General features: G+C 33.2%; 1 protein-coding gene across 2 annotated transcripts in view; it reads left to right on the forward strand.

The window, feature by feature from the left end:
- Positions 1 to 11,827, forward strand: part of LOC106478056 (transcriptional activator protein Pur-beta-like) — a 40,086-nt gene that overhangs the window by 7,283 nt on the left and 20,976 nt on the right. Inside the window, exons 1-3 of one of the 2 annotated variants that reach the window (XM_013938566.2) lie at positions 5,014 to 5,132; positions 7,682 to 7,800; positions 9,116 to 9,218. In XM_013938566.2, the coding sequence (XP_013794020.1) occupies positions 5,087 to 5,132; positions 7,682 to 7,800; positions 9,116 to 9,218 (268 nt within the window). In that variant the 5' untranslated portion in view covers positions 5,014 to 5,086. Of the gene's footprint in view, positions 1 to 5,013; positions 5,133 to 7,681; positions 7,801 to 9,115; positions 9,219 to 11,827 lie in introns of those variants that run through there. The other variant, XM_013938567.2, reaches the window with a different exon arrangement.

Genomic DNA, 11,827 nt, shown 5'->3' on the forward strand with positions numbered 1-11,827 from the left:
TATATATATATATATATATATATATATATATATATACTGAAAGGTAAATAAATATAGGTACTCGAAACCTTAGAAGATGGTGTCGCCCATTTTATGTTTAACTTTTTGACCTAATGTTTATTAAATGAAAAAATTCACATAATCAAATATATATGAAACAATTGCAAAGAAAAAGTATAATCTTTACCAGAAGTTATTGCTTGCTATTCAAAACAATAATTAATGGAAAAAAATGTTAAATATTTTTTCATAAACTTGACGGTAGTAAGAAAAATATTGGTATATGGAAATATTCACGTGAACATAAATGTCTATGGATGTGAAATATTATAAATTTAGGCTTCGACTTCAAGGAAACTGGGGAATTTTTAAAATTAATTATACGTGTTTTAATAAAATTAAAAGTTGCCATTGTGTCCACATATTGTTTTTTTAATGATTCAGATTCTTAAAGTTATCTTAAGCTACATTTTTTTTCCTGTTTATTTATTTTTTCAAGTAAATTTACATCACAGTTATAAGTTTATTAAAAAAGCCTGCAAGTTTTTAATCAGTTAACCAATCAACACAAAAGATGCATTAAATATTATTGTTTAACACGTGCATTTATTGAACATGAACTGACATTATGTGATATTGCTGTTTTTTGTTATTTTTACTGGAGACTTATAATGCTTTGCGCTTAACAACAACAGCAGAAATGTTCAATAAACTGATGTTTTAAACACATTGTATTTAATGCATCCTTAGTTTTGTGTTGATTGGTTAATTGATTTAATGTTAAGTGACACTACTTTCTCAACATTATGGTTTCTTCAATGCCGAACCTATTTTTGTTCCAGTTAATTAATATAACTCAAAATAATTTAAAAATTTTAATAGGGGTCATCAAAAAGTACAGAAAAAGCTCAATCAAAATAAAATTTTCAAGCTTACAACTAGGGACTTTAAAAAAGTAAACAAACTAGGCTGGAAATAGTGTCTACATTATTTTCACAAACCACAAATCCCTAAGGGAAAATTTTGCTTTGCAAATCTTTTGACATTCTTTGAAAAGGTTACTCTTTATGTAGATGAGTGTAGATTTGATGTATCTGGATTTTCAAAAAGTATATGACAAGGTGCCACATAAAAGGCTTGTAAAACAAAATTAGCTCTATAGGTGTGGGGAATAAGTTAGCAAATTGGATAGAAGAGTGGCTGAATGGAAGAAAGCAGGGGGTTGTTACAAGTGGAGTTCAGTCAAACTGGATTAATGTCACAAGTGGGGTACCTCAGGGCTCAGTCTTAGAACCTTTGCTCTTCTAGATTTACATCAATGACATAGATGAATGAATGGTCAATAAATTATTTAAATTTGCAGATGATATTAAGGTCTTGGGTGTTGCTAGCTGTGGAGAGGATGCTGCTGATTTACAAAAATATTCAGATCATTTAGTGAGTTGGGCAAATAAATGGCAAATGGGTTTTAAATATAATAAATGCAAGATGATGCATGTGAGTTATCATAATTTGGATGGGAATAACCTTAACAGTGTCATGAAAGCAAGGGATCTTGGTTTAAAGTTAATCAGTTTCTAAAGCCATCCGAGCAGTGTACTGTTGCTAGTGGGATTGCAAATAGGATTTTAGAAATATTGAATACAAGTCTTAAGAGGTTATAATTTCTTTGTATAGATCACTGAAATATTGTGTTCAGTCTTGAGCTCCTTACCTTAAGAAAGACATTGAATTGTTGGAAAGGGTTACTAGAATGGTGCCTAGGATGGAGGGGTTGTCATACGAAGAGAGATTGAAATCTCTCAAATTGTTTTCTCTTGAAAAAAGAAGAGTTAGGGGGATCTGACTGAGGTGTTTATGATTGTAAAGGGAATTGATAATGTTGATGCATAATAATTTTTCATACTTAACAGTGAGAATAGTAGGACTAGGGCACACAAATATAAATTTTGGCAGGGTAGTAGTCATCTTCAGCTAAAAGAGTTTTATTCTTCTAACAGGGTGGTTGGCCTTTAGAATTGTTTGCTTTTGGGTGTTGTGGAGGCATTAAATTTAAGGGAGTTTAAGCGAAGGCTTGATAAATATATGAATGATAAGTGCTGGCTTTAAGATTTTTTAAAAATTTATTTATTAATAGTTTAGTTTAGAGGATGGGACAGCTGAGATGGACCAATAGGTCTCTTGTTATGTAATTTTGACACCATGTCTACATTACTTATTAATTTTAGTGAATTCAATATAGGAATTTGCAGCTTGAGAAAATAATGTAGACTATTTCCAGCTTAGTTTGTTTACTTTTTGGAGTCTGTAGTTGTAGGCTTGAAAATATAATCTTTGCATTTTGATTCAACTTGTTTCTGTACGTTTTTGACGATCCCTGTTCTCCTTTTTAAATTAATAATTTTTAATTATATTGTTTCTTAAGTTTTTATGTCCATTTATGGAGGATAAATTTTAAGCTAATACTTGCATTCAGTACTATGTTCCACGTTTTTCAACAGTTTACTGCTGCATTGGCTTTTTTTTTCACCAAGCCATTTTCTACTGAGCCAGGTGGTTTTGTGCCTGAAGTTTCCTGTAAACGCGTTTAACAAGCGAAGTACGAAAATCAGTAGAATAAATCACCACTCATAAGAGTAGAGAAATCTACTATCCTAATTGTCTATTATTAGAAAAACCCACTGAAATAGTTGCAGAAAACCACGTAAAGAAATGGTGAATGCTCAACATGGCAGTTTCCAATGAATGCGTTATAAGTTGCACAAATGATTTTCAATTAATGTGCATTGGTAAAACACTCGATTTTTTTAATGGCGGAAACTGAAGGACTTAGAAAAATTCTCCAAAGCGAAAAAAACGAAGGCGCTTGAATTAATTTTAAAACTATCCTATGACATACTCAATACTGCATTCATTACTACTGTCCAGGTTTCAGTAATATTTTATAGCCGTTTTTTTCTGTTGGCGGCTTGTAAAACTATAATAATAAGGCTATAGACACTGTTATAAATATACACATTATTTACTGTAATAATTCGAAGTGTTTTGAACTAGTATGAAACAGAGCATTTCCGACTAGTGTCACGATACTTAAATGGCTTCAAAGAGCTTATGTTGGTAGCGAAGAAGACCTTAGAAAAATTTAGAGGGTGGAAATTAAACTTTCAAGAATCAACTTAAAAATAGCTCTACAAACTTTGTAGGAGTTTCTTTAGTAGCTGTGCATAAATTTTGGCGCAGTATATCGAACCATTTTTGCTATAGGCTTCGCAGAATAACTTGGTAATAAGGAAAAAATGATAAATATGAGGAACAAATAAATGAAGTTTGTCTAATAATCGGAAAATCGACTGTTTTTGCTGTTATCAGTATTTTAGTAGCCTTAGCCATTGAGATAAAAAGACTTGAGTGTCGTTTCAAAAATAAGTCTGCTTTTTAAGATGGTTTTTACCCGTATGTTCTATTAGAATTTTTGTGATATTCCTGGCCGAACCCTATTATGAACCATTAGTGTGCTTTATGATAAATCATATGATTTACGTGGTAGGCTGGGCATGGCCAAGAAGTTACTGTGTTGGCCTGTAGTTCCAGGAGTCCTTATTCCTTGTCAGGTTACCAATAAAAAAAAATAAAAAAACGCGCTCTGCATTTTGGGACTGTGAGTGAGATATATATATGTGGGACGATTAAATCTCATCATATAGAGTAGCTCCCTTCCCTGTTGTCTTATCGGTTCAAAACAAGGGACTGGTAGTGCTTATAGCTGTTGTGTAACTTAGGGCGAATATCTGAAAGAAAACCTGCTGAACCACGTGGCTTTGATTAATTGTAAGTACTATAAATCACTGGCTACCAGTAGGTCTGTTATGACCCCTCAGTCGTGATATGACCAGGGGTTAAATTGGGGGGGGGGGCGATTCCTACTCTTGAGGATTCAAGCCACCAGCGTTCGTGGTGTTCTGACAGGAATGTCAAAGTGAAGCACAAAAAGGAGTTCCATCTTATTTAAAATCTCAATTTAATCGCTGTTTTTTTTTACACACACACACCCCTTTTTGCGAACAGACAGGAAATGTTTTACAACAGCAGCAGTTGGACGTCATCCAAGGAGGTAACGTGTAGTAATAGTTACTATCATGAACTGGTCTCTTTCTTGAAAATTAAACTGTCAGATAGTCTAACCAGCGGTCTTAGAATATCGCAATAATATATCTGCGGATGGAATATGCGTAGATTCGTGTGATATTTTTGTGATAAGGAACGTGTATAGCAAATCAAAACGGTTCAATTTGTGAAACAGTTGAAGTATTGTAGTTATTTTTTAGTTCCATATTTATTTAGGGGTTTTCAGTTTTGACTTTTCATTATTTGATTTAATGTTTTTATAGTTAGTACAGTAGATCAACGTTTCCCAAAGTGAGGGGTGCATCTCCGAGGGAGCGCAAATAATTTCTTGGTGGGAGGGGGGGGGAGCGACTAGGAGAGTCAATAGTGCAATAACGTAAAATTAAGTGTTTTAAAATATTTTTATCAATGAAAATAATAAGTAATTACTACAACACATGTAGCATTTTGATGCGTATCCGTGTATTACATCTCGTCAACTCATTTAAAAAAGATGGTGCTCGAGAGAGCATATTTATTGAAGAGGGCGTAAATGACAAAAGTTTGGGATACGATGCAGTAGATAATATACAGATACAAAACTGTTTAGTTGTCTTAAAGTTACCCATCTGATCTTGACTTGGGGATCAGCATAATTACACACACCGAACCTGTCATCCACGTAGTGTGCTTTAATCGTGTGTTTATACATTTTGTAAGTTAATACGATTTTATCAAAAGTAATGCCGTTGGTTGTAGTAGTTATATTTCTGGGATAATTCGTATTCTAAATATTATTCGAGAAAGGCGTTCTTGTTTTCTGTCAATACCTTTGCGTGACGGCGCAGCGATACATGTGCATTGTAATAGTATGGAAAGTTACCGTCGGGTGAAGTCTCTCGCGGGTAAAGTATGTTGACGGCAACGTGCAGATATGACTTGTAGCATGTGAACGAGCGTCGACTGCTGCTAGCACACGCAGATGAATAGACAGCAGCAACCTCACATAGTGCCCGTAGGGGACAGAGGTAAGTATATAGAAATCACACGTTTGAAACTGAAGGTAATCATCGACCTTACATACTGACCGCGCAAAATGTAAGTAATAATAATAATAATGGAATATCGCATCAAATTGTTAACTGAGAATGGCTTTGTATCAGTGCAGCTTATTTTATTACCTTTCCACGATTTTACTCTCCATCTTTAGGTTGAACACTACTTTAATGTGTTTTACAACTTTGTGTTGTCCTCTCACATGTACGTGTAACAAGGAATGTTGTGTGCATGGTCCGTTAGTTTCTAATGTGATATTACGTAACCCAGACACAAATGTGCCAAGATAATTTGTTAGTAACTTTCCTGTCTGCTGTAACCGACGCGACATATTGATCGGACTGGCCTATTCTCTTAAAGTGGGGGAGGAAAGCTATTATTCCCTTCCAACTGATAGATTAATAACCGATAACGTGGAATGGATGAACACATTTAGAACCGAGCATAATATACAAAATATAAAGAAACGTTCCTCGTTCCTATTATGTTTACGTACATAATGAAACTTAAAATGTCAAGGTGAGGCATCGAAAACGTGTCTTACTTGTAACTTTTTTTTTTTTTACGATTGATGTTGGCTTATGGCTGGTGACAAGGGGTTTGTGTGTAATACAATGTGTTTTGATTGGGTTTCACGTGCTAAATAATGTGACATATACTAAACTATTTTGAATTATTTTTGCCATTGATTAGGCTTACTTCCTAGTGTGTGTTTCAGATTACAGTATTATTCTGGTACTTGCCAGCATTTCCGTTGTTTCATTGCTAAAACTGGCCAAAGCGTGGAGAGAGATTACTGAAGTTGCTGCGTGACATTCAATAATAAAACGTCGCAGTTCTTAAGAGCGGAAGTGTGAAAACAAGTATTGAACTTCCCAGAACTTAATCTAAAACTGTCGAAAATCAAAATGTTTCGTCATTAGCGTAATCAATCATAAAATGACTTATAGAAAGAAAAAAAATGCTATTTTGTCCATTGTTTCGTGGGCAGCTTTTTAAGTTGGTCATTGTAAGCTGAGGTTTCCCACTGAAAGCTACACACGCAGAACTGGTTCGGCCTGTTTGTTGGCGTGACTTTATAACTTTATTTTTAGTGGTTTCGTAACCTTGAACTTGAACAAAAGAGGAAGGGTAGCTTAGGTAAGGCTGGTAACATAAGTTTCTTTGTTTTTTTCTCTTGTTGTTTTGCTACACGTTCAAGGTTTTCCCCGTGAGACTGCAGACGGGTGACATAATAATAATATATTTACAGTTTTACCTACAATTTTCGTAAAATATGTAACCATATTCATGAAAGTTTGAATTTACCACAAATATATGTATTACACTTGGGGAATGTATATGTTTTTAATACGAAAGAAATACTTCTGTTAGAAATAATATTTTATCTGGATATACGATCATAGAAATTCTTAAACTTGCCCGACTAGTTTGTTTTTCCAACAACAATTTTGAAAACATTAGGAGTTCAGGAATTGTAACTATGAAAGAGAGCTGTTAGGAACAATGGGTACAAAGGTCAAGGTCACCCACGTTAATTTTAAACGTGATATACTTGGGTTGTTGGTATATGTATTTGTATAATTTTTATTATGTGTGTGTGCATATATATATATATACACGCACGCATACTTGCCATGTTTCAGTTTGTGCAACAACTTGAAAAAATGAACTCAAAATGTTTTGGAAGGGTCCACTTTTTTGAATTGTATTACTTAGTGGTGGTTTCTGGTACTTTAAAATACAATTTGTGTACATTATTTTCCTTATTGAAAATCAATTGTCATTATAATTTTAATTTTTATTTAAATTATTACTTACTTGATAAGAATAATTAAAATATGAAAGAGAATGAAAAGGACATTTAATATTGATTGTTGATTTCATTTTCTGATATTTTCTATTGTTAAAGGTATTAAAATAATAGTTTTATCTCAGTTTATTTACTCTATACTACTGTGTAACTTCACTTTCATAATTTCTATAGACTAAATAGCACTAATTTTCTATTGCTCACTCTTCTATATTAATTTCTGTTATACTACTTTTAGCCAAAATTTTTTATCATATTGATGTTTCACTTCAGTGAATCAATAGTTTTTGTACTGCTTGAACTTTTATTAATAGATTATTGAAAAACCTACTACCTTTCGGTGTTGTTCAGTTTGTGAACAGCCTGGTCTGAGCATACTTTTTAATAACTCGAAGAAAGTCAGTATATATATATAGTTATATGTATGGCATATGGATAGTGTTCCTGGTTATTTACATAGCAATAAAATATGCACAAATGATAATGTAAGTAATTAATATAATAATATTAAATAATGAAATCAATAATTAGTAATTGAAAGAAGTTGGGAATAAATTGTAAACTATTATTGTTGACCAATAACAGCTAGCAATACTCGTGTTGTTTAAAAATCGGGAAGAATTTTTTAGCTTCCTTAGGTGTTACAGTGTTCGTGCTCGTAAAGAAACATGGTGAATAGACATTGCTTTTATTTGGACTTTCTAACAGGGCAGCTACTACCACCACCAGAACAGGAGTTAGCTACTAAAGTTCTTCAGATACAATCCAAAAGGTTTTATCTTGATGTGAAAGAAAATAGACGGGGGCGGTTTATTAAAGTAGCAGAGGTAAGACCTTAAAGGTTTTCTTAAGTATGCAAGTGAATGTGTTATATGAATTGTCAGTTATTGTTGAGATAGAATGTTTACATTTATATGTAAAAACAAATTGTAAATATGTAGTGTGAAATGAAGGCTGCTGGTAGAGAGACTCGCGTATTAGTATAAACAGTTTGCTAGAAGGTTCTTGTTTAGAAAATAGAATGGTATAGTGTATTATTTTATATTGTTTAAAAAAGTTGATTTGCATATACCTAAAAGTTTTAACTTATTGTTTGAAGAGTAAACACACAAAACATTTAATTTAATGTTAAGGGCAAGTATTTGTTAGTACACATGTGCTCAACTAGGATAATATGATGATATTGGATATATAATAAAGCTGCTTATTTGAGTTACAAAGTAGGTAATATTTGTTCTTTTATTGAACCATTGAGTCTATCACCAATTCCACAGTTTTGGAAATAATGACCTTCCCTACTATTCTTTTTGTTACTTTCATTTTCTTTACTGGTTTTGCTTTTCCTGCTTGACAAATATCCAAACTCAATCAAATAGGACACTTGCATTTATCTATAAAGTAGAATATTGACCAGTTTCAAACTTTCACATATTATGATTCATAACTTGTCTTTCTGGTTTTTGGATAGTAATTCTGATCACGATACTCTCCAAGTGTCCCTTGTTAAAACAATCAAATATAACATGAAATATAAGTACAGAAGTATTAAAAATGTTTGGGCCTCGGTATGCTATATATTATGTTTCACTGCTTTTTCTTGCAGTTTTGCTATAAGTGTGCATTGATTAACATTAGAAAACATTTTAACAAGACTTTATACTCTTTCGGGAAAACAAAAACAGCTAGCTCTTGTGTAGATTTGCACAAATGTCTGAATCAACTAATCAAGAATACCAGTTTGAATGAACCAGTAAAGTTTGCTTTGTAACACATAAGAAAACTAGTATGCTCAAGATTACTGTTGTAAGAATCAGTCAAGTGTTTATGTTTAGAAAATTTACCCATGAATTTTACAAATGATAATTAACCCAGTATAAATTCTTAAAATGTTAAGTTATTATTACTGGCCTGTATAAGAAAATATCAGCTGTTTATGTATAAAAAAACAATAGCATTTAGTTGAAGTATCACTAAAAATCTTTTATGTAAGTTACTTTAACAACTACACAACAAACACCACTTTCTACTTACTTGTGTTGTGGTTATGCTGTTATATTTTTACTGGTTTGCTTATGGAGCTTTTACTGTTGACAAGAGTCAGGTTCTCATCTTAGCAGTTAATACTTGTATATTTTCTTTTAGGTGGGTCCAGCTGGAAGAAAAAGTCGATTATTACTAGCCATGTCCTCAGCTTTAGAGTTAAGAGACCATCTTACAGCATTTAGTGAAATCTATGCATCTCTAGGCAAGTAATATAGTTATGATATTTCTATTCTGATGGTAAGCTGTTTTAAAGCAGCAGTTCTCAACTTCTGCTACTCGGACCTTTACTGGTCAGGTGATTGGTTTTTAGAAAGTCCATAGAAATATCCAGTGCCATAGAAAAGAGAAATGTATGATAATCAAAAACATCTACAATTACTTGTGAGTCAATATTTATGTTATTAAAATTCCAAATATTTTTTGAAGCTAGTTTCTACAGTCCTATTTATAAGTATCTGTATTATTTTTATTTCATATCTATAGAGCAAATATTGTAGTACAGACCTATTAAATCTATTAGCCTAAATACTCCTAACAGTCTGTAACCATTTTTAAAATATTTTGTCTGTCTGTGGGGTTCAAAAGGTTGAAACCACTGTTTTAAATGTTGCACTAATTATATGTTTAAGCAAATTTCTTTCTGTTAATCATCACCCTATCATGACATCTCACAAATGGCCAGTAGTTATACCTGGAAGTCATATTATTTTATCTCGGACGTCTAGCTAAGGGCTTTTTCAGGGGGATAAGCCACATTCACATAGCAACCAATGGCATAAGAAATACTGTTCTAAATTATGTGTATAACTCTTTCAGCGCAGGCTCGGTCCCTGGAACCGACCTCGTAACTATTTTGTGCTTGTTATAGTTTTAATGCAATAACTTTTAAATGTGGAAACATCTGTTAGCTGAGTTCTTGCACAGATCTTAAAATATAAAGTTGATAAACGGAAACATTGGCACATGTAGATATGTAGATCTTGAAAGTCAAAGATATAGCTGAAGCAGATATTTCCTTTGCAGCATCTCAACCAACAATTGGTCCAGTTATCAACACTATTTTCAAATTTTGAACAACTTAAACTTGTTTCCATTTATCAACGTTATATTTTAAGGTCTGTGCAAGTACTCAACTAACAGATATTTCCACATATAAAAGCTATCTTCAAGTTTTGTACACCAAAAAAACTTTTCAAGTATTTCCGGCAGCAGTACACCAAGAATCAGATTGAAGATTTGTACCAACTTGTGAAGCTTTGAGGTAAGCTCAGAACTCTTAAAATGTCTACCTTCTTTCTAAAGACATGCATCGTAAAATGAGTCGTACCAAAATTAATTAGCCAATGCATTGCAAGATCCCGAGAGAGACATAGTCCAATAATAGAACATGCATTTTTGAATGATGAAATCGAGAAAAACCAAAAACAGTATTCTAAAGTAAAAGTTTGTTATCGCAACCTGTGGTCAAAAATTATAAAATTTCTTTCATTTTTCGACATGATTTCCCACTACAATTCCAAAATTGATGAACAGATGGAAAACCAGACAAAAACAAAATACGATCGTAACGTAAACATTCTTATTAAGAAACGTTTCGGGGTTCATTGAGTGACTCTAGAAAGCACGTTATTAATCTTTCAGACTACTGCCTCTCTGAAGTAGAAGAATTTGTACTTGGACATGGTCTAGAGTTTTGTGTACCTACTAACAATATCCAGAGAGAGAAGATTTTTGCAGAATTTGAAGTTTTATATGCTCAACTTACTAAACATAAACCAGTATCGGATGAAGAACTAAGCTCGCTAAAGGCCAGACTACATGATTTGGCTTACTGTGGCACACCAATCGACCTTACTGACTTCTATATGCATAGAGAACATTTTCAGGCTATAAAATGTCTATGCTTGAACAATTATGCTTATCACAAAACCTGAAAAAGGTCTGGTACCGTCATTTTGAATAAAACTAACTACATTGAAAAAAATATGTGACATCTTAAATGATGAAACAAAATTCAAAAGGCAAGGCATTGTTTTGCAAAAGGATAACATGGCAAAAATTGAAAACAAGTTACAAAAACACTTATTAGAAATGGTTTAGAAAGGTTCCTTACCACGTGTTATTTATGATCGGATTAGGCCTGCAGGCTCACAATGTCCCCATATATATGGCCTTTCTAAAATGCATAAAAAGGATGTACCACTCCACCTGATTTTGTCTATGATTGGCTCTCCACAACATATATTAGCAAAGTGGCTTTCGGAAATTTTAGAACATGTGTTAGCGTCCATTTCAGAAAACTGTATTCAAGACTCCTTTTCTTTTGCTACAACCATACAGAACCTTAGCCTTGACCCTAAACAATCGTTTTTGTGCTCCTTCAACATCAGCAGTTTGTTTACTAATGTACCCCTGGAAGAAATCATCAAAATGTGTGCAGATACTGTGTATGGTGGAGAAGTTCAGTGCCCTCCAATACCTAAGAACCTGTTTATTGAACTGATGAATACTGCAACACGTTCGGTGGAATTCAGCTTTAATGATATCATGTATCAACAGATCGACGGAGTCGCCATGGGTTCTCTTGGACCTGCCTTAGCCAATATTTTTGTGGTTTCCATGAAAATGAACTATTCAACAAAGTTACCAGACCTGCTGTTTACTTCCGCTATGTAGACGACACATTTGCCATTTTTAAAACTGAACAGGAATGCAAGTATTTCTTACAAGACCTAAACTTGTTGCACTCGGCTCTCAAATTTACTTTCGAAAAGGAACAACATAACTCTTTACCGTTCATAGCCGTCTTAG

The sequence above is a fragment of the Limulus polyphemus genome, unplaced genomic scaffold (genome assembly GCF_000517525.1).
Source record: "Limulus polyphemus unplaced genomic scaffold, Limulus_polyphemus-2.1.2 Scaffold176, whole genome shotgun sequence".
Classification (NCBI taxonomy): Eukaryota; Metazoa; Arthropoda; class Merostomata; order Xiphosura; family Limulidae; genus Limulus; species Limulus polyphemus.